This window comes from Hypomesus transpacificus, chromosome 24, assembly GCF_021917145.1.
Source record: "Hypomesus transpacificus isolate Combined female chromosome 24, fHypTra1, whole genome shotgun sequence".
NCBI lineage: Eukaryota > Metazoa > Chordata > Actinopteri > Osmeriformes > Osmeridae > Hypomesus > Hypomesus transpacificus.
This window is the reverse complement of record NC_061083.1, coordinates 4,177,035-4,200,061: the sequence shown is the minus strand read 5'-3', so window position 1 is coordinate 4,200,061 and position 23,027 is coordinate 4,177,035. Positions and strand designations below refer to the sequence as shown.

General features: G+C 47.3%; 1 protein-coding gene across 1 annotated transcript; it reads right to left on the bottom strand.

Annotated features, from left to right (window-relative positions):
• Positions 1 to 308: 308 nt before the first annotated feature.
• Positions 309 to 22,554, bottom strand: LOC124486677 (transmembrane protein 132C). The gene is given in 10 exon segments (XM_047048436.1): positions 309 to 2,275; positions 2,404 to 2,595; positions 2,808 to 3,075; positions 3,417 to 3,622; positions 6,543 to 6,686; positions 8,288 to 8,480; positions 10,920 to 11,057; positions 16,771 to 17,578; positions 17,581 to 17,658; positions 22,302 to 22,554. Coding segments are annotated over 10 exon segments (3,519 nt in total). The 5' UTR covers positions 22,375 to 22,554; the 3' UTR covers positions 309 to 856.
• Between the last annotated feature and the right edge of the window lie 473 nt (positions 22,555 to 23,027).

Sequence of the window (23,027 nt, the reverse complement as noted above, 5' to 3'; positions counted from 1 at the left end):
GCAATAAAGCAAGTAGAGTTCCTAGGAAAGATTAGTGAAATGAAGAGTCGAAGATCACCAGAGACTTGCTGGTCACATGGCTTGAATAGACTCAATACTCTTTTAAAGCAAAAATAATAGTGTTATAGAATCTCTTCCGAACACTGTTGAACAGAGTCAACTATTGCAGTGGGGAACACTAGGTTGAAGGCCCCAAAAAACTTCAGGTAAATGTATTTTTTAATGAAAAATCATATCAGATACGGTTGAAAAATTAATTCTGCAACTGATATATTGTAACTACAATTACACTGTATACAGTAAGAAGACATACACATTGCATATAGACAAGCTCCCTAAAAGGTTGCTCTTGTTTGGGCTTTTGTGGAGCGGGGGGGGGGGAGGGGGGAGAGAAGAAAACACAAATCATTGTGATCTTTTGCTTATAGAGCAAAGCGTGTTTGTTTTTGTGTGAGGGGACACGTTTCAAGGGGTGCAAAAAGTCTGATTTTTCACATGCAACAACACCATTTCCTGTGTGAGATTTTTTATAAAAACACGATCAGTACTGGCCTGAGTCAACCTTATGAAGCCTGGGCTAGGTGATGCATTGTCTACGAACGTTCTCTCAAGATCCAACAATTTCTCACAGTCTCTCGCAGTATTTGAAATGTATTTACACGTAAAAAGGCCTTGACAGAAAAAGCAACGTGAAGACAGGATCGATGGGTAATCACAGATGACGATGTGTGCTGCCGTGAATAGTGCGATGCTCTTTGAGTCTTTGTCTGATGCGTCTTTGCGGAGGGATGAACAAAGGCATTGAGGTGATCAAAGCCACATACACACTGCCACGCTGGAGGTGAAACAGTTCTCATTATAAACGCTCCACAGTCTCTGTAATGGGCACTTGGGCTTCCAGACTGTTCTCCTCCTTCCCCACCCAGTGGATGCCGTGGCCGTTCTCTCTGGGGGAGAGATGGGGCGAGGGCTGGCGGTCCGGAGACGCGAAGGTGGTGAACTGGACCCTCTTCCTCTTGCTGGTGGGGGAATGGAGGGACTCGGAGCGCAGGGGCTTGTGCCTGCAGCCCAGGGGGGAGTCCGTGGAGGAGGCCAGGCAGCTGGGCCGTCTGGGGAGGGTGGACGTCTTTTCAGGCCCAATGTCTATCACCGTGGTGGTGCTGTGGTTGTCCTGCTGGAGGGGGCTGCCAGGAACGTTCATCACCAGCTCGGCGTCCGTGCCCAGCCACACCCAGTCGTGCCGGTGCCCCGTGGGCTCCTGGCCGTGAGAGGGGGGCTGTTTGTGTCTGAACTTCACCACGTAGGAGATGCAGTTGACCAGGAAGACCAGGATGGCCAGGCAGAAGACCCCCAGCAGGGCGTACATGCCGATCTCCAGGTCTGTGAGGGGCCTGGGGGCGAGCATGTCCTCTCCTCCCATGTCCTGGTCAGGTAGTTCCACCTCTACGGGGAAGCTGTTAAAGTTCACCAGGTTGCCAGGAGGTTTCACCGTGCTACTGAACCCCACAATGCCCATCTCCTCCACCATGGCGGTATCCGAGCCCTCCGTCCTAGAGCTGCTAAGGTCACTCTCGTTGAAGGGGCCGGCGGGGGCGTAGGGGTACCCGGAATCGAAGGGGCTCCTCGGGTCCTTCAGCTCCCGGTTCTTGCCCACCCCTCCCAGGCTGCCTCCGCTGGGTATGCTGTCGGGCACGGCCGCCACGGCGGCGCGCTCGGTGGACTTGGCGGTGGTGCTGGCCTTGCGCACGGCGCTCTCCTCCCGCTCCGAGGCCGAGCTGCTGGGCACGGCCCACCGCGGCGGCTGCTGCTGCTTCCGCTCGCCGTCCGCCTCCTCGCCGTCGCTCCCGTAGTCGCTGCCGCTGCTGTCCTTGCTGGCGTTCCCCACGCCTCCGCTGGCCCCCACACCCAAGACACCTCCCGCCACGTCTCCACCGCCTTCAGCTCCGTTCCTCGGGACGCTACTGTTGTCGCCAACGCCGCGGTTGCCGTCGAAGAGCCGGCTGCCGGTCTGGAACTTGACCTTGAGGCTGCCGCTGCCCACGGCCAGGGTGCTTTTGCGTTTGGACTTTTGACAGGCTTCGCAGATGGCCAGCTCCACCCTGACCAGCACCCCCTGCCCTTCCCCCACCGCCACCACAGCTGGGGGGGTCCCCTGCACCAGGACCACCCCCTCATCCAGGGACATTACCGTCACTTTTAAGGAGCTGGGGTCATAGATATCCAAAGGGGTGAGGGAGCCATCACTGAACTGGATCCAGGTACTCACCACAGCTTCCTGTGTGTGTGTGTGTGTGTGTGGGGGGGGGGGGGGGGGGGACAGAAAAACAAGTTGCTTTATACAAATCTGAGTGAACTCTTTAGCAAACGTCTTCTTATTTGAGGGGGGCAGAGAGGAAACGGCACCTGTTTGGGGCTCCGCAGCACTTCCTGTGTGGTCGCCGTGGCGAGGATGGCCCTGTTGCTGCCCGTGCTCAGCTGCAGGGACAGGGAGAGGCCAGTGACCAGCTGCACACCCAGCTCTGTGATGGTCACTTTGTCATCCACCACAGAGATGCTCCTCTTGGCCAGGATGGAGTCGGACAGGGGGGACAGCACCTGCAACAGAACCCCAATTAGAACATCTCTGAAAGGGTTCCGGATTTCAAAACCAGGAAAGGCAGTTGGGGGGCCAATCAATTAGAGGTTCAAACACCAAACGCAGGTATGGGGGCCAATCAGATAGCAGTTCAAAGACAAACACGGGTATGGAGGGGGCCAATCAGATAGGGGTTCAAAGACGAATGCCGGATCAGTCAGGTCATGTGTACCTGGATGGAGGTGGTCCCGATATCCCGTCCAGACAAAACCCTTCCGGCATGCAGCCTGGCGATGCGAGGGTCTTCCACCTTCAGGAAGTAGCGCACCAGCTTGGTGACGTCTACCTGCCAGTCCGAGCCCAGCAGGTAGGCCTGGGGGTCGCGGGGGTCGGCCTGCTCCGCTGTAAAGTGTGTGAGCACACGCAGCAGGGCATGCTGGAACTGGAGCATGCAGCCCCTCCCCTTCCTGTCCTCCTCCTCGTCACTGTTCCAGCTGAGCCTGGAACATCAAGACACACACTCGGTATTACCACAAAAGGTCACACAACAAACGCCATGTCCCACTGAGCTCCCCTCTCCCTCTCCCTCTCCCTCTCCCTCTCCCTCTCCCTCTCCCTCTCCCTCTCCCTCTCCCTCTCCCTCTCCCTCTCTCTCTCTCTCTCTCTCTCTCTCTCTCCTCCACCCACTCGCTCTGTTTCTCTCGCATTCCCACGTCTCAATTTCTATGTCTCACACCCTCTGGATTAGATCGCACTGCAATATATGACGTAATGTGCTTAAAAGCAACCTGCACCCTGTTTAAAGCCCCCGTCTGACTCGAACAGGGAGTCGGCGGTGTACCTCTTGGCTGTGGTAATGGGCACCCTCCAGCCCTTGATCTGGCTGAGCTCCGTGTCCGACACCTCGATCTGGAGCGGCAGGCGCGGGATCCACACGTTCATCTCCAGCTGGGCGCTCAGGTAGCTGTAGGTGAAGTTCACCTTCATCCTCACCTTGCCCTTCATCTCCTTCCCGTTCACAAACACGTAGTCACACCTGTCCGACACCTGGACGGAGGGGGGGGGGGGGGCGAGACATGCCAGAATATTCTAAACAAATACGTTGGATGGGAAATGGGATGAGCCGTAACCACAATTTAAAGATAAATCATCAAATTGACTTAGACATTGAAATTAAATACTATATATTTTTATTTTGTTGTCCAATGAGATTCAAAGATGCATCAACAACAAACTGATCTAACATGGTTTTACAATACACGCTTTGGTAACAAGTCAAGTCACAATGATAAACAGGCTCAATGATCACAAGTCATTATGAGAAACAGTATGGAAGTTCATTTTAGTTGTTTAACACTAACACACGGTAATATTACTGTTAATTTCATTTACTGTAATACCTCTGCACCTAAGACAGCCATCCTCCAGCCTTGAATCATTCAGATGACTTATTTTTTCTCACTTCCTGCTTTCATCATTTACAAAGCAAAGTTGTCACTGGTCATCGAAGTGATCAAGTAAGTCAAGAGAAACGACTGTGACTCAAAGAGAACTCAAGGCTGGATGCTAATATTAGAGCTGTTCTGTTCCCCTGAGCCCAGAAACACAGGAAGTACAGTTGCCATGACAGTGCTCCCTTGCCAGTTTCTTCAATCATAAGTGTAAGTTAAGCAACTGGTCTTTGTAATATTGCTTGTAAAAATGTCCATAAAAAAAAGAAAGAAAAAAAAGAATTTGATTTCTTCCAAGTGTGACATTGACTGTTGAATTGAGTTGCATGGTGAATACCGCGTCAGGGACAGGAGATTTAGAAAAGGATTAGACTGACACGGTTGCCGCCTTCCAGGCCTTGGTCCTGAGTACGCTTGTACTCCTGGTGCCCCTTGTTACCAGGCTCCAGAGGAGCTTCCCTATTGGCTCCAGACCCGGCCCATTTAATCATACAGCTCCAGTCAGATGACATTCAACAAAGAGCTACTTCAAAGGTTCAAGTGCAGCTTCCCGCCTCCATGGACAGTCTCAGCGTGCAGCTGGTGAGTATATGTCAGTGCTCCTGTAGAGACTGGATGTACTTGTTCAAAGTCGAGTAGAATACACTTTTAAAAAGGAACAAATAATTTGAGATCGTTTTCTTTAAGGAGTCTTTTCAACCATTTGTCAAGGGAATACTGAAAGCTAGTGAGAAACTGGATGAAATGAGATATTGGACTAGATATTTTTTACTGTTGATAGTTTTTCTACAGGTACACTTGCACTTTTTGAGTTTCATGTTGTTTAATTGTAACTTGTTTAACTGCATGCTCTTATGGTTCGTCCCTCTGGCACTTATTTGGTTTTCACAATGTATGCTTCATGTTTTGGCTGCTTGCAATGTTTGGGGCTATCTGTTATGATCATTGAACTATGCACTCTTGTAAAGCTCTTTCTTGGAAGTCGCTTTGGATAAAAGCGTCTGCTAAATGTAATGTAAATGTAATGTAATGTAAATGTAAATGTACCCAGCCAAACACTCAAAAAAGAAATGTAAACAAATATGAACTGCAAACATCCATTTTCATTTGCGATATGATGTTGGGCAATTGTAGCAATATAAATATTGCCATCTACTACAGAAGAGACTGTTTGCTTTGTTTTCATAATAGACTTGACTGCAGATCATCATCCACAAAAGAACAGCAGTCCGTCTGCATTCCATGTTTGCATGCTGTCACCAAAAGCTTCTATTGTTGAAGATTAGATTTTGTTTTGATTAGTTTTGTCATTTATCAACTATGGGGGTTAAACGAAATACAGCCTCACCATCTATCACTTGGACAGCTCTTCCCACACGCAGTAGATCAGGATGATATCCAGCCCTAAATCTAAGAAGATTAGAGGGAATTTTTCTGATTCCGCTGATATCTGATTAACACAAACAACTATATAAGCTTAGAAGCTAAGCATGCGATGACAATAAAGACTCCTATTTTTTTTTCTCCAAACGAAGGATGATGTTCTTTACATTGTGTGGCAATGTTCATAGTAATCCAGTCAATCTTACAGAATAACACTCAAAAAACAAATTGCACTTATTTGTCTGTGCATTCCCATGGCCATGGGATAATGATCTACATAAAACAAACACATTTTACTTGGATTGTCTGGAGATGAACATGTGTTTTGTCATGTGATTAATTAAATTAGAAACATCTGGCTCACAGTATGTAGTTCAGTACGCCACAGTATTCATCATTATTAAGTACGTATTTAGTTGTTTGTTTGGCTTTCACTAGAACCAAATTCAGGGAGCACTGGAGAAAGGTTTGGGAAACATTCCGGGTGAGAGAGTCGGAGGATATGTGCAAAGAACTGTACGCAGCAACAGAGCTGGGTGTCCTGAGGCCAGTCCAGATGATAGGAAGGGGAAAACCGACGTCAGATGTCACTTGAGTCTAACTGACAGCTTGTTTCGTGATGTGGAAGAAAGATTGAGAGGGCGTTAGAGAAAAAGAGAGAAGGAAAGCTTCAGAAAGAGAGACCGAAGAGGAAAAAGAGAGAGGCTATAAGCAAGATATTCGTGGGAAGAGAGAGAGGGGGGAGAGAGAGAGGGAGATGAGAACTGCCTTCAGATATCCCTTTCTCTCCAGAAGCCGGATTGTACACCCACTCCAAATACCCCCCCCCCCCCCCCCCCCCCCCCCCCCCCCCCCCCTCCAAACCCCCCCTTGTCTCCTGGCCTGAGGCAGTCAGACAGGGAACAAACATCCGGCCCACTCCACCCCCTCTTCAGAACCGTTCTGTCACCTGGGTTGCTAACTGTTTGAGACGGGAGCTTTGAACAAAAGCAGAGGACTCTCACCTCAGAACGGGCGTCACAGGGCTGTGGCCCAAAAAAAAAAAAGGCTTGTCTTCTCTAGGTGCTTTTTCATAGCTTGACCTGACCTCACTTTTTCAATGTTTCTCGGGGTCGCTTGGCCTCACTGCCTACCTTCAAGATGTCTTCATCGGTGGAGTTGCAGTCGGTGAAGTCCGAGACGTCGGTGACGGCCCCGTCCTCCTCGACAGCCACGGTCCTCACTGGCATCACCACCTTCTTGCCCGTCAACAGGGCCGTGTTCAGGATCTCTGTGTCCTGTACAGGAGCCACAAAACATGACGTTGGAGCTCATTTGGATAGCTTTCTATTTACTTCTCTTTTTTTTTTTTTTACTAATGATTTCTCATTTGTGCCCGCTACAAATGATAGACACAACCTGGTCCTAACTAACTTAACACAATTCACACACAGGATGAAGTTAGGGACTGAAACAGTCAATGCTAAGCTGTAATTACCCAGAAGATATACTCTCATTACTCTGCTATTGGGATAAACAAAATAACAGTTTGTCTGTGTATCATGACCTACTAAAGCACTTGGATAAGATTGAACAAAACAGTTGGTCTTCAATCTGGGTGACTCAGAGGTATTGCCAGCTGGTTCATCCCTTGTATAACACAAACTGGGTATTTGAGTGGAGAGGGCTGGCATATGCTTGACGATAACCTTGAGGGTTATTGACTTCAATTTTAATGATGTCATTCTCCCAGTGTGCAGGTATTGACCTAATTGTTTCTCTCAATCATGACCCCAATGGACCCGAGACCAAGAAACAATCCCGACATTGAAATTATATTTAGACCGATCAATACTCTCAGCATACATAGTCAACCATTCCTTTTTCATTAGCTCTATGCTATAACTGCAGGGCTTTGGTACTGTAAGCTCCATCCAATCTGAACCAACATTCAGCTGTAGCTCATGGTCCAGATCGTGAGATCAGACCAGGGCTGGAGGCCGGTGATCTCCTCATGTTTGGCCTACAGCCCGGGGTCAGCATCTAATCCACAAGCGAGAGCACCATGTCATGTCTACAACACTGATCAGACCAACAATGCCTTCATATTTTATGGTTTCCTGCTGTGTTAGTATAAAAAAAATACTGCAATGTATATTGGATACAGCATCAATGATATGTCATTCTGCAAAGTACCTGCTTGCATGTCCTGTCTGAAAATTGTATTTACAAACATTCTCTGAATTGTGTGCTTCATAATAAAAAAATGCATAGAATCAAATCTACATTAAGTGAATACATTTAATGCGAGGGTAAATCTCCCCCAATCTGCTTGTCTTAAGAGGTCAGACCTGAGATTACAATAGGACAAAGGCTTAATAGCCTGTCATAGTTAATAACAGAGAATAATATCCTACAGTACTGCAGAGGTCAAATCATATTATGATGCAACACAAAAATAGTAGTGGATGATAGAAGACAGACTCACAGAGGTCCCTCAGTAAAGTAAATAATAACAGCAGCAGCCACAACATGTTCATTTAGCTGATGTTATCCAAAGCGTCATACAGGAGTGGGAATTTGAACCTGCAATCTCTTGATCTGCTGTCACATGCTCCATCACCGAGCTATACCCATCCCCATTGAGCTATAACCTACCCCACTGAGGTGTATTCACCCCCGCGTATAAACAAGGGCCGGGTTTCCCAGATTCGTTAAGAAGCTCTTAACGCTAAGAGCTTCTAAGGAACGTTGTAAGAGCATTCTAGAGCGCCCTTAGAACGTTCCTAAGAAGGCCAGTCATTCCAAACCTCCCAAAAGCCATAACCCCTCCACATTCTAATGTGTACACGAACATCCCTGCAGTGTGGATGGTGGGGACTGGGTGTGACGTGCTCACCATCACCAGAGGAGCCAGACCCACAAAGTCCCTCTGGGTGGTGTAGATCCTCATGACCCCCTCCGTCTTCCCTGCGTCCCGGACGTAGGTCGGGAGCTCCAGCCTCCAGCTGATCACCTGGTTGTCCAGCGGGCTGCTCAGCTCCTCCACCTCAAAGTCCATCTGGAGAACCTCCATCAGACTGGAGTCCAGCCTGGAAGACAGTTAGAGGAACCACGTCACCCCTCTAGCGCTTACACACTGGGAGCCTGCGACACTGGGTGAACTCTACATCAGGCTATTTGGAAGACGTCAACTAAGATGTGTGAACTTCTTAACAGAAAGTTCTTTACAATCAAATCGAAACAAGATACTGTTTTTAAGGTTACATTGTGAGGTACGCAATATTGCACACGATGAAGTAAAAACAAGCTACTTTTTGTATGATTACATTACAAGCAAAAATGCCCTGCAATGTTGTTTTGACTGGTGTTTTAGTCCCACCAATCATCTTAAATCCTTTGTTTTTCTCTGTTTACCATATCTCACGGTCAAAACATTCCCTATGGAGTCATTTACTGAGATAAAACGTAATTATTAACCCCTGGGAGTTAACTAATGCTCTTTCCATGAATTAATTCCTAATGTTAGAGTCACTTTGTGCACATGTGAGCTATGACTGGACTAGCATGCTTATTAAGAGCACAAGGAACCACTGCTGGCTTGTTGACATGTTAATGAGGTCTTTGTCTCCAGAGAAAAACCTCTTACCTTTACTTAGACTGGACTGGAGGGACAAATGGGTTTAAAGGATCCAGGGATCCTACCAACATAGTTCACTGACAACTCAATCCTCTCAATGTCTATTGTAATAGCTTCAATAGGACTTGAAATCCTGATCTGATGAATCCCTCAAGAAAAAAAAAAAAAAAAGCTTTCAAGATGATTACAGGTAATTGAATAATATTAGAATTTTTTTACAAAGAAACTAAAACCGGCATATAATTGTGTTTCATGCATGTATAAAAACAAGACATAAGATCCTCTTAAGTCTGCATTAATAGAGATTTTGCCCTTCTAATCTGGCGTAGTGAAATGGGGAGCACCATTAAACAGATGCCCTCTGCCATTTGTGAAAGAAGTGGATTATCGAACGGGGCCACGCTCTTATTAAGTGCCAGTCTTTAGTCTGAAGATCCATGGTTATCTATTGTCAGAGAGCCTTCATAATGCTCTAATATCCAGATAGCCTAAACACTCTACCTACTTACTGCAACGCCCAAGCTGAGTGACAAAGTCTTTGAAATCCCCAAAGTGGTGCAACATTAGACCGTTTCTGTAGGGGGTCTAGTAAATTGTATGATATTTTAAGATGGATTAGCCCAGCAAACGACACAACGACTCAAATATTTGACCCCAAACCACTCTTTACAAACATTGACTAATCCCCTTGCGATGGGGGAAAACAAGAAGTAGTCAACCCAAACTAGTAAGTTAGTGAGATGTTTGTCCTTCGACTCAGCTTATCACCATATCTCTCACGCCACAGTTTCTCTTTGTAACAAATGAACTGTTCAATATGTGATAGATGTGCCCTAATGGTTGGCATGTGGCTCCCAGTACCCTACTCTTAGAGTGCACAGTGCTTTAGCGAACAAATCTATTGATGCCATTCAATAAGCCTCCAGCTAAATGTTTTCAAACTCAAATATAAGGAGGATTAGGCAACTGAACTTCTGAACTCCCACTTTGGCTGTTTCTTCTTGGACACCGGCGCCAGGACAGGATCTCATAGACTTAATAGGACACGCAGGTTCAGTTTGAGAAAGCACTGAGACATCAGGACATTTTAAGCCTTACCTTAGAATGTTGAGGCTAATCGTTTTCTAGAAAACACAAATCACTGCTACCTACTAAAACTATTAAAAACACAAAAACTAAAACACAGAAGTACTTCAATACTAAACACCTAATACCACAATAACAAATACTAAACACCTATAGCATTATACACAACGTTAAGTGTAAATGTATATCATAAGAGAGTCAGATGGCTGAGCAGTGAGGGAGTCGGGCTAGTAATCAGAAGTTTGCCGGATCGATTCCCCGCTGTGCCAAATGACGTTGTGTCCTTGGGTAAGGCACTTCACCCTACTTGCCTCGGGGGGGAATGTCCCTGTACTTACTGTAAGTCGCTCTGGATAAGAGCATCTGCTAAATGACTAAATGTAAAAAAAATTAATATCATACGCCAATTGCTGACATTTAACATACAGCTGAAAACGATATACTACGGGCACATTGACTATTGCCAAGCAGCAGACCTGTGCCTTTGAGAGCAGACCTGTGCCTTTGAGAGCAGACCTGTGCCTTTGAGAGCAGACCTGTACCTTTGAGAGCAGACATGTCCTACCTGGTCTGCTAAGCCTGTGTCAACATGATACCACGAGTGGGTGGCAGCTATTCTTAGTAACATGGTGCCTGGGAGTCACCCTCTACATCACATGCACAAGCCTACTCCTCCCAACTCTATTAGTCAGGAGAGCCCAATTGAACTCATTGTGAACCTCTCTCCACCCTGGGAGAGGGGAAGCTGCGAGCTCAGTGTTCTTATGACGGATGCTGGAAGGGGTTTCATCGTTAGCACACTCACTTTTTCCCCGGTATGTCAGACTTCCTCTGACAGACCACAGCGATGGTGCCGTCCGCCCCCATGTCCAGCGTGATGTCCCACAGTAGAGAGTTGCTGGGAGTCGCCGTGCGCAATGACACCCCTTTCTTCACCATGGCTCTGGGAGGAAACAGAAGAGAAAATAAACGTAAAGAAAAGTATAAAAACGATTGGATTTGTTAACCACATACTGTACAATCAATTTAAAATACATATAAATACTGTACATTGTGCCATTGTATAGCTTGAATAAACAGGAATGAATACGGGAGATAAACACAAGCCTCATAAAATACATATTTTAATTGATGCCGGGTAAAAAAAACAACTGTGGTGTATAGAGTGTCATCTCCAGAGATGGACCTCCGTAGAATTAAAATGATGCCTGCCTCCTGTGTCTGAGGCCTTGCGACGCCTCATTATACAGACTTAGGACCATAGTCAGCCAAGGAGCTCTCCTAGCGTTTAAAGGATTGGTCCGGGCCCTGGGGATCGCTTTCAATAAACGGGGGAGGCCAAGGGGCCTTTGAGGCTGTGCGTGTCTGGCCCTCCCATGCTGGGCCACTCTGCTACAGTACGTGCCTATATTATTCATCCTGCACTAATAGCTCATTGGCCTGCTGGCCTGTCGTTTGGGAATACTAAAGAGCCTTCTGGGTGTTGGAGGCATCTTGTGTAGTTGCTCCTTCTGTCCCAGTAGGCCAGGGACACAGTACACAGACGCCTCTGGGAGAATACTAATGAGATGCTCTTCCTGCAGTTCGAGGCCACGAGAGAGCCATCAGGCAGGAGAGGGTGCAGGCAGGTCAGAGATGCACTGAAACATCAAAGCGTGGAGGAGGTGTGTCTTTGACACATTAACACCGCAACCTCATTCCTCGCTGTAATCACCCTCAACTTCCATGACACTTTGAGTGGGATCTCTAATTTCTGAGAAGGCGCACGTCAAATTGTTTGCTCCTGCCTGTGATGGGAGAGAGAGAGAATATCATCTGGGGTGAGGTTTTTGTTTTCATTTCTATTCAAAGCTCAGGGGTTTATCCCAGAATCTTCCAGATGAACCATGAGGCAGGGGGGAGAGCATTACAAGTGTCTGGGGAGGTGTAATCTGGGATGCTGATTGAACATCTATCAGAGCCCAAGCACTCCTCTGGTAAGGACACAAAAGGAGGTCACTCACAGTCAAGAACGCCCAGCCACAACATCTTCACTTTCGGGACATTCGGAATTGACATTGTATTCGCCAAAGTGTGCGTGTGTGTGTGTATGCGGCACATGTCTGTGCTTACGCGTGCGTAGGAACAGCTGCACGCGTAACTCTACCAAGATGTAATGAGGAGGCCTGGTTGGACGGCTCAGGAGAGCACTAATCTTTGCATGGAGGTTGCTGTGGGGCTGCCACATGGCACAGACAGAGCTGACCCAATGCCTTAGCCTTTAGCTCTCCCCCTCTCCCCCTTTCCCCCTCTCTCCCCTTCTCTCCCCTTCTCTCCTGCTCTGCATATCCACATACACACAGTAGCACGTGACGCGACCCGCCGATGCATTCAGATGGCCTCGATCTCGCACTCGCTTCTGTTCCAATCGGACAAAGCCCTCGCAAAGCGCCCAAGCTTTTGGTCCCTCAGGTACAGATGGAAACGGTTTAGAAAAATCGGGTTTGGCCATTCTTTTCCCACGAATGTACCCCAGTACACTGTGTTTACACTCTCTGAAACAACCCACTCATTTCAACGCAGCACTTCTTAAAAATAGGAGCAAAGATTCGACGTAAGCAAAAAGGAGAGCGGGCCATTGTGTTCCCGACCCACGAGGAGCGCGTCTGAAGGTGACCCGGCCCTCTCCGTCCCGTCCATTAGAGAGAGTGACGGGAGGACGAGCGGACGAGCAGGAAGAGAAGCAGGTCTATTGTTAGAGCGGTCCCAGGGGCCTGCGGAGCGAGAGGCTCCAGCGAGGGGGGGGGGGGGGGGGGGGAGACGCACTGCCGGCTGGGAGGACCGGACAGGTCAGCCCAGGACAGCAGGGCCGCTCTTTGATCAAGGCGGGCGCCAGGGCTGCGAGAGAGGAATGAGAGGAGCTGGAGGTGATAGGCTGGAAAAGGAGCATAACCCTTCCCCATCCCATCTGTCCTCGACGTGAGCCCAGAGGGACCAGGGGGAGGTCACCTTGGAGACCTCGGCCAGCTCATGGTTGCAGCTCATGCATAGAGAGCGATACATAAACAAAGGATGATGTTCGCTGGGTTCCATGTGGTGTTTCCATAGAACCCCCGCCCCACTCCCCCCCCCCCCGCCCCACAAACCAACAATCATTAGGAGGTGCAGGTCATGTGACATTTAAATCTTTTAATGGATACACATCCGTAATCCGTTCATTCCCGATCCATAACCCCTCCACCCTGCCGGGATATTGTGATTTATTATGACAGGTCACAGTAGCCCTGACGACAGGCATGCATTGAGTCATAAGGTCATAAGGTCAGGGGGATTATTATTATTAATCTAGTAATGGCATTCTTAATACATACACACCTGATAGCTCTTGGTATGTAGCAGGGTGGAGCGTAATTTCACTTAAAGATAAGATATTTCTTTCCTCCCCCAGGTCCCCTTGGGGTTAAAGGAAACTCCTCCTATGATGGTGCAGGAGGGCATGTGGGGGTAGTGCACGCTGGTGGGGGGGGGGGGGGGGGGGGGGGGGGGGGGGGAGGAGCACCAGGACGGGAGAGATGGATGGGTCTAAAGACTGGTGCTGACAGCAGGTGAGAAAAGCTGCTCCCAGGTACTGCTCCATCCATCTCCATTCTGATCAGCAGAGTCTGGAGTGGCACTGCAACCGTGAGAGGTTTTTGCATTGGGGGTTTTAGAGACACACACACACACACGTGCACACACACACACACACACAGGAAGCCATGGCCTTCTTCACCTCTGTCACACAAATTCTTGGCAGTCCTTGCCCCTTGGCCTTCTTTCAGTCGGTGATGCCAGCTATTTAGCTTGTTTCCTCCCCCTCTCTCCCTCACACCCGCGCCCCAACAACCCCCCTCACCCCCAGGTCTCTGGAAGTGTCTGCAGAAGCAAGAAAAGGAAAAATTATCCAAAGCAGCGTTGAAAAGAGAAGCCCGTCAAAAAAAGCCTGACATCACGCCCCAACAAAAAAGGATGGTTTAACGGAATACTTCATGAGATGAAACCCATTTCTTCGAGGGCAACAAACATCAGCACCGTCCTGTGGCGCTCCATCATCCAGGCAGATCCAGGCCCAGGAGAGCAGACACACACCTGTTCCACTGCTGGCTAGGAGACCTGATCATCCCACCCATCTACCCGCCAGACTCTCTTTAGCGCCGCGCACACATCGCTGCCGGGAACCCGAACGTCGAACCCCAAACGCAATCGGAAACAGATGCAACCGTTAATTACGCGAGTCAATACCCGTCGTTCAGCCTCGCTCTCGTCGGTCCTCGGCGACGTGACTGTCATACTTATGGGGAGGTGGGAGAGATTTTTAGGGGGCAACGTTCTAGCCAGATAGAAACGCAGTGACGCAGACCTGTTTGGTTAACCAGATGAACAAGCCACCTCCACAGTCAGAGCCAGAGGCTGCTCTACTTAGCTGATATTCTGGCTTATCACTTTTTAAATCATTTTAATTCCTCGATGTGCTCTCTTTAAATAAAACACACGTTACAAGAGAAATCGTCCCCCGTAAAGTGTGTCTGATATTACAATCCCCAGGATTTAATCAAGCGATTTGAGACAGTGGCTCGCATGAGCTCTGGTGGTTTGCCAGCCAGCTCGCTAAGCACAGGCTGAACTAACAGTGAGCAACAGGAATACATGTGAGAGGTAACGTAAATACAGTTGATATGATCTGCGACAAAGCCGTCATGGAGAGCACCTTCGGGGGGGGGGGGGCTTCACGAGGGAGGGCGGTCTGGCTCCATCGTGTCGTTTCCCTCTGATCTCTGGGTCCCTTGTCACGCAGCAAGGCCGCCACCACCACCAGGATCATTATGCTGACGGCTGAGCATTAAACATGGCTTAATGAGGCATGAACGGTGATGGAACTTCACAGACAGCTGGTGAAGCCCACATCACAATGCAAACTCAGAGGAGCAGTATCATGACCAGGCTGGGGAGGAGGGGGGAGGGGAGGAGGGGGGAGGAGGGCACACACAGACGCAAACCTCGCGTGAGGAATAAGAATGATCGACTGTTTCCTTGTACTGGACGTTCCTGGGACCGCGTGTGCCAAGAGAGACAGGGGGGCGACTATCAGCTGGAAGGTCATTTGAAAAGGTTTTGATCCGTGGTAGTAATGAATACAGACGCAATGGGGTCAGAGTGCAACACATCTTAGTTCCCGACATACAGTTTAGACTGTGCCACAGGGTTGAGAGCCAGGAACACCTGTCATCTAGACGACAAAGTAATCTTATTTCCATAAGTGCCCAGACCCTTTAAATGAGTTATTCCGGCAGATAAAGTACCAGTAATTGCCTGTTGACCGTTAATCCCAGGTGTCAACTAAAAGCCTAGGTTGACCTCAGCTGACGTAGGTAAACAGAACAGGCCTGTCGCTGTGCACCTTGTAATAACATTGATTCCTCGGAGCCTCCATGTGTGATAAATAAATAAACCATGGGTAGATTAATAATGAATGAATACTGCCTGACCTCAGAGGTTTGTTGGATGTCCCCCTTTCAAGGTAATGAAACTCGCCAGAGCCAGAGTGCAGCGCTGGGCTGGACGAGCTGGCATCAAGAGACCTTCCACAGAGGGGAACCAGCAAGGGGACACTCCCAACGAAAGCTGGGGCGACACCTTCCAGGAAGTTGTTACCAAACACCATTTTTCATCCAGATACGATCCAACAGATAAGTCTCAAAACGAAAAAGACTTCTTCTGTGACTTCACAAGAAAAAGTGATTTTAGTTCCTCTCACGGATCATAAATCACTCGCAGACCAGATGTAGTTACGGATTAAGGATATCGCTGATCACAGGTGCGTACATCGCCATTTGTCTTTATTGTGCGGCAATGAAGGGCCAGATTTCCATTTTCAAGGCCGGCTATCCATTCATTTGATGTGTAAAGTCTGGTACTATTGGGCCTAGAGCTGTAAATAAGAATAATACACCCAACCCAGGTGTAGGTGTCATTCACATGGTGAAAGTTAATCAAAATGGTTAATCGAAAACTACTGAGTAAGTGGCATTTAGCTCTTGAATGTCTCCACTGGAACATGGCCCACTCCTACCAGACTCTTGTACCAGTGTAAACACAAGGAACTGAGGGCAGACTGCCAATCTCTCTTCGGGTTGATTCCTGACGGAACTAACTGACATTAATCTGAAGATACCCGATCCACGACTCAGCCAGCTCAGTCTTATCTAGTTCAAAGAAAGCAGAGGTTGATCCTTTTTGTCCACTGCACAATAAACCTCTCCCGTAGTACACTAGCACCACACACCATTCAGCCTGAGTGAATCAGATGTCAAGCACTTGCACATTAATGTAAATTTTTTCTGTTATGCAGTTTGCTGAAAGATTAAACCTGTATTATTAGGCTAATCTTAAACATGATTTTTATTTGATCTAATATAAAAAAATCTACTGAATTTCCCAGAAGACATCTAGCCTTATATTTTCAGAGAACTGCTATAATCCAGGCTAAATCCCATTTCGTCCAATATTCTCGGATTTCTAACGAGACCGGATTTGTGCATGTTACAAGCTGTTTTACACCTGGGGATATTTAGTACTGTTCGCGACCAATTACAATTCAAAACAAATCTCAAATGCTTGAAAACCATGTTTAATCTCACCTAAGGGTGAAGTTCTCCAGAGAGGAAGAGCTGGCCATGAGGATGTAAAACGTGGCGATATCGGTCTTCTTCAATGGTTTAGAAGACGTCTGGATGACGATGGCATTGCCCAGTTTAAGGCGGGACAGGGACGCAGCACCCTTAGGCACCTGCAGGAGGCGCACACTCCCAATCCTCTGCATGGGGGTGACGGGGATGTAGTCCGCCTGGGCCTGCTGCTCAAAACTTCCCCAGCGGCCACCGTCCCCAGAACTACACTTCCCAGAAGCCCCGGGCCGAGCCTGGTAGTAGAGCTCCACTATGTTGCCCTCCGACGGGTCAAGTCTCTCCCGGCTGGAGCTGCCCGCCCCAGGGTTGAACCAGCCGGACGCTGGCTCCAGCTCGGCCATGCAGGTGCCCCTCTGGCCCCCCATGGCACAGGAGCCCCTCACCTCCTGAGTCTGCCAGAAAGCGTAGACCATCACACAGGGCAGCTCGTCCAGGAGCCCCTCCGCTCCCCTGTCCCAGTCCCTCCCAGCTACGTAGAACAACACTCGCACCCTGGGCACGGAGGAGTAGACCCTGGGGGTCAGCACAAACGACTGCACCTTCCAGTTGTAGGTGAACACCCCCGGGGCTCGGAAGAGCTGCACGGAACGCACCAGGTCCAGGGTCACGGGCTGCTCTGTGGACAGAGGCCCGTGGCTGGCGTTCACGACGGGCGGGCGGCTGGCTCGGAGGATGACGAAGGGCTGCGTGTGTGTCTGCATGCTGGAGTTCCTCATGATGTCCTGATTGGCCTCCTTTAGCAGGAAGTAGTCAGCATCCGGACCTGGTAGTTGACGGGGAGGAAGACCGGAAATTGCCCGGGATTCTTGGTGTTCTCTGATAGCTCCGGACTGTCCGACTCTGTAGAAAAAACAAGACAACGTTTTAACTGATTAGATAGGAGATTTAATACAAACACGCAAAGGAGATGAGGAAAAAGGGGGTTTTGTGTCTTCATTCAGGCACTGATGTACTGTTATGTACATGGAATAAATTGATAGCAAAGTGATAATACACTTGTGTAATTTCTTAGAATATGGAATTGAAGAGTTGTAGAGTAAGCTAGTCCGATTTCGGACATTTCTAGGAACTAATATCTAGATAAGTCGATAGATAAGATGATCGGCTAGATCGGGGTCATCAGAAAGTTTGGACCTTTTTACTTAATACCTCTCATGTACAATAAGCCTTTATAAATTGGAAGCCTTGATAGACGGAAAATCCCATAAGAGTATTACTAGTTTGATGGAGAAGCAGTAAAATGACAAGGATTGTGTGAACAGTGGGGCAGACTAATTACATTTCCTTGATATCTGTCATCCAAAGAGAAACGTGGTTGATAACGAGATTGAGGACAGGAGACATTAGGTGGAGGATGAGCGGCACAAAATGGCTGAAGACAGGCCAGGTACTTACACAAACATGCCCCAACTACCATCATTGTTTTGCAGGCAAAAGCCTCTGGATTTGAAGAGTCTCTGGTGACGTTTACTTTTCTATGGCAGCAATATGCAGCAATGAAACATCTGCATCCAGTAAGTCGGGCATGAATGATCACAGCGGCTTCAGCCCAATGGAATAATACCAACAATTCCTGTAATCAACGTTACATTTGCAGAATGATCACCAAGCACATTAGCTTCCACGGTAGTCACTGCTTGGGCATTAGTTATGGAGGCGACAGTTGGGTCTGTACTGTTGATCCGTTTTGCGTGAGTAGCTAGAGGAAACAACAGCATGAACGTTCTCTGATCCGCCATAAAAGCCTAAGAGGTGTGTCAGTTTCTGAAAATGCGACAGAGACAGAGTTCAGCAGGCCAACATCTACCCTGATTAAGCCTCCATTTTGATAGATTACACAGATTATGGTGGATGACCGGGGCCTGACTGGTCAATCTGAAACTAATTGGCCTGCTAGGCAAGACAGGGGAACAGTACACAAATGGTTAAACGGTTACCAGAGATTATATCAGTTGGGGATGAAAACTGCTTATCGTAGCCAGACCTGAAACGACTGTAGCAAGCAAACTAGTGTTTCTATTCAAATTTCCAAAGTAGTTCTAAAACGTGTCAGTTTCAACGTATCCGTTGATGAAACAACTGCAGTTTCATTCATTGTTCCAAAACTATATTTTAGTTTCACTTTTTATATAATATATTCAACTCTCCATATCTGTAGAGGCACGGATGTTTGACATCCACTGGTTCATTATCACAAGATGCCAGAGAGTGTTGCTCATATGTCTCCATACTTTTGATGGCGGTTTGTTTTTTTTCCCCCCCCAGCTAGGTAGGCTTAGCGCTTTAGTAAATCTAGCTCGGCCCTGTCCCTCATGGACTGTGGGGTTGACAGGTCCCTACATCATCCCCTCGCCTGTTTTTATCACCAGCCAGCCACCTGGGACAGGGTCTGTGGAGAGACTGGCAAGGTTTACACAGGGAAACAGTTGATGTGTCATAGTCATGTCCACAACGTGCCACCCCATGGAAAAAAAGAAACCACAAAAATAAAGAACCCAGACGTGCATCTCAATCATGTTGCTTTGGACGCTGGAGGGAAACTGTGTTTGATGCAGCGAGAGACACTTCCCCTCCCCCCCCCACGCTCTGGCCAGTGACAGATGGGCTGATTAATAGCAGAGCTGGCAGAACCCTTGCAGCTGTGAACAAACACTGGATTTCCATCTCCAGGAGGGGCCTGTGTGCTACAGAGGGGACCACAGCACAACACCTCATGGCTTTGGGCAGCACAGCTTTGTACAGGACACTGCACCAACAGCCATCTGGGTGGAGCTGGTCGATTGGGCCTGTTCCACGCATCTCTTTAAATCCACAAGGATGACAGCAGAGCTGCACCACATGCAGATAAACTTCCATTGATGCCAGCCATCGCTGCTGTTAAACACACTACCTGTCTGAGCGGTAACAACTCTGCTCTATTGCAACGAGTGTCTTGCTAAGCTGCACCTAGTCTTACTGTGACTGTGCTCTCTCTCTCTCGGATGAGAACTCTACACTCATCCGAAAGAGAGAGAGACCTAATCCCTCCACCAGCTGTTTCTGCCTCTCTCATCTTGGAGGGACCCTTAATGCTTTTCTGTCATAGACCAACATCCTGGCATGCACACTCACTGTTCAAGTGCAATTTTCACCACAAATAATGTTGCAATCCACACCCATTCAATTGTGATTTTTTTTATAAGTGTTTTGTGCTTCGTTCTTATAATGAAGGATATCTTCCAACGGATAAAACTTCATGAAATTAATTCCTGTTTAAATCCATATGCAAGGTCAGGATTACATTTATATGCCTTCGATCAAATGCATTATCCTAATGGATTTCTGAGGACTGCTTTTCACTTGAAAACTGAAAAAGCCTGCAACGGCAAGCCATTCAATATCAACAATGTGGGAGCATTTGCTTTCATTTTTCAGTCCCGTCGTCTGGATAGTGTGCCAACAGCTAGCTAGCTGTAGTACAAGCTAGACTAATTCCAATGACAGTAGTTGGAAAGCTGTCAACTAACCAGGGGAGGCATTCTACTTAGCGTCTTTTGTTGTTGATAGGAAACAAAGGATTATCATCTGGAATCCTATTTTTTCCAGTGATATTTTCTCATCGCTAATCATTTACTCAAGGATTAATACAGATTTAACTACATACAGGACAAAACCTGATCAGACACTAACAAACTAGGATGAATGTCCTAACATGCACATTGGTACCCTGGTCTAACAATCAGTGAAGCTATTCAGTAGTGTAAATTAAAAAAAGCAATTTTCTTAAATTCCCTCCCTCCCTTGAATGTTCTTTAATAGATGGGTATACATATCAGGCTCGGCTTTTCAAAGTACTTTCCCCTTCGCCAGCTTCATGTCATATGTGGATAAGTCCACGTCAATCCATTACCAGGTATAAATCAAGCGAGCCAGTTCAGAGAATTCTAATGTGCTTTAATGAACATCCCCCATATGTGTCTAACGGTTCGTGAGTGATGAGACTTCAAGCGACTGTGGCAGAGTCTGGCCCCAGATGCCCACACTAAAGCATGCCGTAGAACGAAGCACCATGTGTGTGGGACCGCACAACTTCCGGGGCTCCACTGTAGTGGAGTCGTCTCCTGCTCAGATCACAGATGATCCGACAGCCAGACTCAGTTGTCGGTTGCGTCAGTCGTGGCCAGACACGCACACACACATAACAGGGGAGTTGGCACACACACACACTTATTTTGCTTCCAGGCATGTAGATGTCCTCTTCATCTGATACGAATCAAGCCCAGTGTACCCATCTGATGGGGCAGATCCGACCAAAGAGAGTAATTGGTCGTTTTTCTTGAGAAGGGACTCATCTTTTTATGTCACTGACGATTGCTACATAAAAGGATGTAAACATACAAATGAGATGATCCTTCAGGCCATGCTGCAGAGGGGAAGAGGGGAGGAGGGGAGGAGGACTGGACAGTTGCTTAGGCCTCTGTGGGGATTGGTAAGGATTGCTGCATCCAATGAGACTCCTAAAGCTGCTTTTCAAAATCTGTTTTATCGGGATTTCTCCGTTTTATCATCTCTTTATCCTGTCAGTTTATTCTAATTCAGGAGAGACCTTAGCCTGGAAATAGCCATCTCTGGGGCCGTCAAAAAGCTTTTCAATCGATGCCTTTGTGGTGTCACGTGGCGTTAGCCGGATTGCATTGTCATCTTACGATGTTGCTCTCCTCTGTGTGTGATTACCATTCAGATGCCAATTCAGCCCACCACTGGTGTGGTATGAATAAAGCCATTTGTGTTCTGGTACATTGGACCAATTTATAGACCATTGCAATAATATAAATGGAATGGAATTTGTGGAATAGTGGAATGGCATGACTGAATGATAGACAGGTGTGACTCTTGAGTCGAAGGACTTCAAGATAATACCTCCCATCAAACATTTGTATACATAATAATAATAATAATAATAATAAAGTTTTGAGAACGTAAATTCATCTAAATTCATCAATATGTTGTTAGATGGAGATGTGTTGCCATGGAACTCAAGCTTATCCTGCGTGACACGCTATAGCCTGGCATCCCAGCTAACTAATAGAAACAACATAGCGCCACAGAGTCCACTCGCTTCAAACCCTGATGATGTTGGACACTTTCAATTATATAATGTAATTGTACCCTAGGGTGAAGACCTGGGCGCAGCTCTTAAAGTATGTTCACACAATGCTACTCATTAAGTTATAGCCCTATTCCATTAATTTGCCGACTAAGGACACAGTAGGCTACCTATACTGATTAGATGCTGATATAAAAATAGTGGGCCGTTTTAACGTGGAATCGAAGTATCAAGTATGTAATATTTTATAAGAAATAAAACTGGTTATTCTTGAATTTACAACAAACTAATTAAAATTACTGAATTAAATAATTTCCACAACACTAAGGGTCACAGTATTCTTATGTGTTCATGCATTTCTTGTTGCTAATGTCATTTCGTAATTAAATCAACATACCTTGCGTGAAAACTGTGACGATCGTCGCTAGAAATATCTGTAATATCCTCCAGGTGTGAGAGTAAACGTTCATTTTGGCACGCGACGTGTCTCTCACTTTATTCCATTAATTTCCGAGTCTAGTAGTTGCAGCCCTCAACAACGTGAAGAAGGATATGTTCTGTCCATTTCTGCAACTTGTCTACTGTACAGAATCACACCTGTCAGTCGGTAGTTTACGTTGTCCGTAATGATATGAATGCATTGAGATCAATCCAGTTACTTCCTCCACGCGTAAAAGTCGAGCGTAAAAACGACTGGCCGTGCCTTGTGTGAAATCCAGTACTGTTAATGTGGGAAGCAACCTAGAAAGGTTTGTGAACTTTATCTTGGTCTTTATATCGCCATATTGCCTATAATAAGTTTCCTCCAACGGTCCAATCAAACAAACTTCACCAGGATCAACGAAGTCCCCGTACACCAGTTTTCAACTTCAACCAACGTCGGGACACCGTTGCGATATTAAACGCCAGTTAACGGATCACTGACTGCCTTGTGCGCAATCCTCGGGATACTAAACCCATCATCTGTCACTAGTGTACTCTGTTCGGTTAGAGAGCACGTCCCGTGAGGTCCCGGGTCGCGACGAGATTTCAGAGTCGGTCGATTACACGCACGAGACCTTCAGGACTTCATGGAATTCCACAGTTCTTAAACATTAAGTGCCATAATAATGTTTACTAAATG